Below are 7,076 nucleotides of genomic sequence, written 5' to 3'. Positions count from 1 at the left end.
ATCTTTTTAAAAGAAATAAGCATTTACCTTGACAATTACATATTTTTGGTTCAGTAAGAAAGAAAAAGAAAAAAGAAGAAATAATGCTAATTTAGAGGAGGACCTTGTGATTTTTCCAGCTTCATTTCACGGATAATCAACGGCCTGCATTTGTGAAGAAATGTCAATATTTGGAGGTCTCTTTAAAGAATGGGGATATAGTCTCCCAAGTTCATCTTTTTCTTTTAATAGTCTTCAACATCACCAGCACAGATGGCAAGCAAAGCTTTCTTGTAATGTCCTGAAGCAAAATTCTGAAATGTAAAGCATAATGTTTATGAGAGAAAAATGTGGCAGTATTCCAAAAAGCATCATTCCTTTTTTTTTTTCAAAGGGAAGGCCAGGAAAGGAGTTCTCTACAAAAATCTTAAATGATGTGTAAAATAGACACAGTGGAAATTATCATGAAGAAAGAACAGAAGAATTCATGATCAAACAGGAGATAGAGAACATTATGAAAAGCAAAATAGATAATTTTGATTACGTTAAATTGAAAAGTTTTTGCACAAACAAAGCCAATACAACTAAGATTAGAAGGAAGGTAGAAAATTGGGAAAGAATTTTTACAGCCAGTCTTTCTTATAAAGGCCTCATTTCTAAAATATATAGAGAATTAAGACAAATTTATAAGAACACAAGCCATTCCCCAATTGATAAATGATCAAAGGATATGAACAGACAGTTCTCAGATGAAGAAATTAAAGCCATCTATAGTCATATGAAAAAATGCTCTAAATTGTTATTGATTAGAGAAATGCAAATCAAAACAACTCTGAGGTACCACATCACACCTATCAGATTGGCCAACATGACAAAACAGGAAAATGATAAATGTTGGAGAGGATGTGGGAAAATTGGAATGCTAATACATTGTTGGTGGAGTTGTGAAATGATCCAACCATTTTGGAGAACAATTTGGAACTATGCCCAAAGGGCTACAAAAATGTGCATACCCTTTTATCCAGCAATAGCACTTCTAGGGCTATATCCCAAAGAGATCAAACAAATGGGAAAAGGACCCATACGTACAAAAATATACATAGTAGCTCTTTTTGTGGTGGCAAAGAATTGGAAATTGAGAGGATGCCCATCAGTTGGGGAATGGCTGAGCAAGTTGTGGTATATGAGTGTAATGGAATACTATTGTGCTGTAAGAAACGATGAACAGGCTGACTTCAGAAAAAACCAGGAAGACTTATATGGTCTGATGCTGAGTGAAGTGAGCAGGAACAAGAGGACTTTGTACACAATAACAGCCACATTATGCAATGACTAAGATTCTCAGCATTATGAGGATCTAAGACATTTCCAGAGGCCTTGGGATCGATAGTTCTGTTCACATTCAAAGAAAGAACTATGGAAGTCGAATCGCTATCACTTATTTGTATCTTCTGTTGAGTTTTGTTTCCTCTTTCTGATGGTTCCTCTTATTGGTTTTAATTTTTACTTACAACTTCACTAATGTGAAAATATGTTTAATGGGTATGTAAATGTAAAGCCTATATCAGATTGTGTACCTTCTTGGGGGGGGGGGGGGAGGAAAAGGGAGAAAAATTTTCAACTCAAAAGCATATGGAAAAAAATTTAAATAAAATGGAAACAGATTGCAGAAAAAAAAGAAATTAAGTGGAAGGAAAAAAAATTGTCATGAAGACAAAGAGAAGTCACAAATGTATTGCTTTTGTAAGAACTTGGATGAAGTGATAAATCTCAAAGTAAATGACAAATTAGACCAGGAAACCATCTTCTCTCCCTCTTTGAGCCCAGAGCTGTCTGTGCTACAGTGATTGTAATACTCGGGCCAGAAAAGTAGTTCTGAATGCAACTAAAATCTCTCCATCCTAACAGGAAAGTCAACATAATAACTGATATTCAACTCAATTTTTTTTCCAGGCAATTGGGGTTAAGTGACTTGCCCAGGGTCACACAGCTAGTAAGTGTTAAGGGTTTGGTCTGAGACAGGATTTGAACTTAGGTCCTCCTGAGTTCAGGGCCAGTGCTCTCTCCATGGTGCCACCTAGCTGCCCCGATATTCAGTTCAATTTAATAAGCATTTATTAAGTGCCTGCCAGGCCAATTTCTGGGCTTACCAAGACAAAGTAAAACTGTACTTTGAGAAGTTTGTATTCTAGTGAGGGAGGGAAGAACAACATATATACAGAGAAATGTGTATGTGTGTGTGTGTGTGTGTGTGTGTGCACATGCACGTGTACATATGTGTATGTATGTGTGTGTGTATATAAACATATACACACACACATATATACATCACAAATTAATTAATTACAGGAAGTTGGAGGAGGGAATAACAATTGGGGGAACTGACAAAGCCTTTTATAGATGCTAGCATTTGACCTGAGGTGTGTTCCTAAGCTTGAGGTGAAGAGAGAGAACATTCCAGGTAGGGTGGCCACAATGTGTACAAAGACACAGAGATTAGAGAGAGAAGGCCTTGTACTGAGAACATTAAGTAGGCCCATGTAAAAAAAAAGGTGCAGTGTTATGAGTTTTTTTTTTACCAGAAGACAAAATTTTTAAGAAAACATCTAATTTTACAACCAGATAAGATGGAATATTTTATTTGTAAACACTTGTATTCAAACGTAAAACAGTCTAATAATTCAATTCAACACGTGTTTATTAAATGCCCACTGTATATAGGGTAGTGTGCTAGGGTTAAAGATGTGAAAACAAAACAAACAATATTCTCTGCCCTTGGGGAGCTTACAGTCTACTAGGGGGAACATACAGTATCTACAACAACAAGTAAATGTAAGATAATTTTAGGAACAAGGGAGTAGCAAAATCTAAATGTCATATCATAGATTGAGAACTGGAAGGACTTTGGACTACAACTAATCCCATTACTTCTTTTTACAGATTAAAAAAAAAAGAGGCCTAGGAAGGTTAAGTGACTTGCCTACTTTCAGAGAGGTAGTTGGTTTGGGACAAAATTGAGATTTGAACTATGGTCCTGGGATTCTGAATCCATCACTCTTTCCCTGTAACATGCTTCTTCCTCCCCCTTACAAGACTTCAAAGAAAAGGTGGTAACTGAGTTGGGAAATGTGGACAAGTTTTAGGTGGGGAAGATGAGTTCCATTTTGGACATATTCAATTTGAGATATCTTTTTAAAGTCTATCAGAAATTTGACTAAACCACAAAGTCTAGTAAAAAGCCATGAGACTTACTTTGATATCATGAAACAAAGATTTTCCATATCTTTCTTTGTATCTTTTTTGTATATTCATCAGGTCTATTTCACTCCTAGCAATTAGAATCCTGATAATGGTTTTGTTATGGAAACCAAATTCCTAAAAGAAAAGAAAGGAGAAAATGAAAAGGCCTAAGGTTCCTCCCCACCACCATGGATTTGACTGAAAAAAAAATCTCACATTAAAATGTGGGCCTTGGAAACCTCCCCTTGTGATGGAAGAGATAGAAGTTTTTGTTTTATTTTTGTTTTGAAAGATAAATAATGTTTGAGGGAAGAAAAGAAGCAAAAATAAAGAAACTTTTAGAAAAAAGGATAGAAATAGAGGTAGAGTTGAAGGAAATGTTTCCTGCCAGCCTAAATTAGCAAATCTTAGTATAGCAGGGATTAACAATGAAAATTTCTAGTTGATTTTGGAAAGAACAGTGAAAGAATCTGATGAGAAGAGATTTTAGTTAAAGCTAATGTTAGAGTTAGAAGGGCTTAAGTTTCCACAGGTAGAATAATGCAGAGATTTAAAGAACAAAGGTCCCAGGAGGTGGTACACTGTAGGTGGGCTGGGCTTGACCAATAGGAAGTAAGTGGATTGTTCCAAGAAGACCTCAAAATCAAGATAGGGCTCGAGCCAGCTCAGACCAGTTAGGGTCAACCTGAGGACACCTGAAAAATGTTACTGTTCCTGCTTAATGAACTTCATTACTATTATCTGACACACCCCGCATAAAATTAGAGCCTCATTAATGAGTCATGGGACATTTGACCAAGGGAGGGGGAACATACTTGAGCATATCAAGGGGAAACATGTAAAGAAAGGTGTAACCTGGGAAGGGTTGGACCAATCCCAGCCTGGGAGGTTTTGGGCTGAATTCAACTGCATAAAAGCGTACTTTCCCTTGCACTCAGGGCCCACCCCTCCTGAAGAGGGGTGGAGCCCACTTCTGGCCAGAAACATCTAAATCCTCTGGACTTTCTTTATAATAAATTTTCTTGATACTAAATTTTTGGTGTCAAGCCTATTTCTAACAGCTAACCTTGGTGAAATTAACCCCAAATATCCAGGATAAAAGAGATAGCTTGGTATTGTGGATATCTGAGAGCTGGCTTTGGAGCCAATAACACAGCTCCCAGATAGGTTCATATTCCACCTTTCAAGTGCTACGTGACACCACCACCTTGACCCCAACCCCTCAGTGTTCTAGGCAACACTTAAAAACATTGAATTGCAAAGAAGGTAACAACCTGCATTGATATAGGAAGCTCTTCACCAGAACTCTCCAATAGCTGTGGAGTCTCAGCTCCAGTCCCTATCCCTATCTTGATATGGTTTTCAACGTAGAGGGGCAGTACTGACATCTTGTGGCCAAAGTGACTAATCTCAGTTTGGGGGGAGGTCTGAAAATTCTAGTGAAGTTTTTACTAATCAGTTGTGCGTCTTTTAGGAAGATGAAGGAAAGCCCATTTTCCAAACTTTTCTATTTAGAGTCTCACATCATCTGTTGAAATTTCCTGGCAGATTTTCTTTAATCCCATGGTATTATGTATTATTTCAAAAATGTTTCAGCTTTTCAACTTACTGCAAGAAGCTTTTTTTACTAAGCACCTATTATATGCCAGGCCCTGTGCTAGGTGCAGAAGATACCAAGACAAAAACAGAATAAATGAAATAGCCCCTTCCTTTAAAGAGCTTTAATTCAGCTGAGTATAGCTATTCAAGTTAGGCATTTATTTTATCTTTTGTGCCAAAATACTGATATAAGGTACTTTCCTCATCCAGACTCAACTTAAAACTCTCATCTTTTTTTCCCTCTCTTTAACTCTACCCCTTTCCTTCCCTCTCCCTTTCTCTCTCCTCTTTGTTTCTGTTTTTCTCTCTCACTGTTTCCTCTTTGTCCTACTCTACTTCTTGCTCTGTCTTTCTTCTCTTTCTGCCTCTCTTTCTTCTCTGTCTCTGTTCTGTTTCTGTTGGTTTTTCACTCTCTCTATTCTCTCTCTCTTTATTCCTTTGATGTCCCTCTCTGTCTCTCCTTTTCCTCTTTGTCTCTCTCTTTTTCTTTCTTCTTTCTCTTACTCTCACCTTCTCTCTTTTCTGTTTCTCTAACTTTCTATATCTCTTTCTCTTTATTCTTTACCTCTCTCATTCTCTCTGCCTCTGTCTCCCTGTCTGTTTGTCTCTTCTCTCTCATTCTCTATCCCTCAATCTTTCTATCTCTCTGTGCCTGTCCCTCACCATCTCTGTCTATGTATTTCTCTCTATTGCTCTCTCTCTTTCAGCATTCTCAGGGATGAAACTCCCTCCACCAATGCAGATCAGTGCCTTGCTTGTAGCTTATAATGTGGTACTGGGGGACTAGGTGACTTACTCATAGTCCCACAACTAATCAGTGTCATACATATGACTTGATCCTATGTCTTCCTGACTCCAGCTCCAGTGCTCACTCTCTTTGATATCATTCTATCTCAGCACACATTCATCCAGATTCACAAGCACTCACATATTTAGAAGCATACACAACGTTCTAGGGTGGACCACCATGCAGGACTGCAGCCTATTTAACTACCAAAATAGGCATGACTGGGATTGGGGAACACCAACAAGTAAAGTTTTATCCAGCTGCAGTGGCTTGTTCTGTGACAAGATCATGAGAATGGTCATATTATTCCCTACCCAAGTATCTTTTACTGGGTTCTAAATCCAAAGTAAATAGATTTTGCCTTGTGAAGGCACTGAGACTTTGGGTTTAAAATTTGGGGACAGAGGGGACAAATACCTATTTACTGGGCACTGGGCTGAGTGCTTTACAAATATTATCTCATTTGATCCTCATCACAACCCTGAGAAGTAGGTCCCATTATCTTATAGATGAATAAACTGAGGTAGGCAGAGGTTAAATAACTTGCCCACGGTCACACAGCTAGCAAGTGTCTGAGAGTGGATTTGAACTCTGATTTTCCTGACCCCAGGACTAAAGCTTTATCCACTGGGCTACTGTCTACAGGCAGTATATTATAGGGAAAAGAGCATCAGATTTAGAGTAAGGAGTCTGGTTCAAATCCTGCACTTACAATTACCTTGAGTAAGTTCTCTAATGTTAAGTTTTCTCACATTTTAAAATTAGGGGTTGGAATACTTATATTAGCTATGTGCCTGACAGGTCTTGTAGGAAAAGCATATTTTATACATTTAAATCACTTTGCAAACCTTAAGGAACATAATAAATTTGAGTTATTATTACTGTTGTGATTTATACATACATATATCGTACAGCTAGTATCTGTCAAAGGTAGAATTTGAATCCAGGTCTTTCTGGCCAGCTGTCTATCTACAAGTACCTGGCTAGCTAGGTACATAAAGCACTGGACCTGAATGAAGAGAATCTAAGTTCAAATAATACCTCAGATACTCATTAGCTCTGTGACCCTGGGCAAGTTACTTAAACTCTTTCTGCCTCAGGTTTATCATCTATATAAAAAAAAAGAGATAATAATAGCACTCACTTCATAAAGCTGTTGTGAGGATAAAATGAGATAACATTTCTAAGATGGTTTGTAGAATTTAAAATGCTATAAAAATGCTAGCTGTTATTATTGTTTTGAAGTGCTGCCTTTAACCCTCATTATTTCAATAGCACAAATATGAGCCTATTTCAATTTTTTGTTTGGGTGAAGGGAAGCATCTATTCTAGTGGGTGAATAATAATTTTTATGGCCCTTTACGATTTATAAAATGCTTTTGCTATATCATCATGCTGGCATTTACATAGAACCTCAAGGTTTTAGAGTACATTATAAATATTTTTTTTCATTTTAACCTCATATCAGCTG

At 37.3% G+C, this 7,076-nt stretch overlaps 1 protein-coding gene across 1 annotated transcript in view; it reads right to left on the bottom strand.

The window, feature by feature from the left end:
- Positions 1–224: 224 nt before the first annotated feature.
- Positions 225–7,076, bottom strand: part of ANXA10 (annexin A10) — a 78,814-nt gene continuing 71,962 nt past the window's right edge. Inside the window, exons 10-11 of the mRNA XM_020976330.1 lie at positions 3,232–3,354; positions 225–293 (exon numbers count right to left, since the gene is read on the bottom strand). Coding sequence (XP_020831989.1) covers positions 225–293; positions 3,232–3,354 — 192 coding nt within the window. The remainder of the gene's footprint in view (positions 294–3,231; positions 3,355–7,076) is intronic.

Source organism: Phascolarctos cinereus, unplaced genomic scaffold (genome assembly GCF_003287225.1).
Source record: "Phascolarctos cinereus isolate Bilbo 61053 unplaced genomic scaffold, phaCin_HiC Scaffold_9;HRSCAF=440, whole genome shotgun sequence".
NCBI classification, from domain to species: Eukaryota; Metazoa; Chordata; class Mammalia; order Diprotodontia; family Phascolarctidae; genus Phascolarctos; species Phascolarctos cinereus.
The sequence above is the reverse complement of the archived record's forward strand: the minus strand, read 5'-3'. Positions and strand labels throughout refer to the sequence as shown.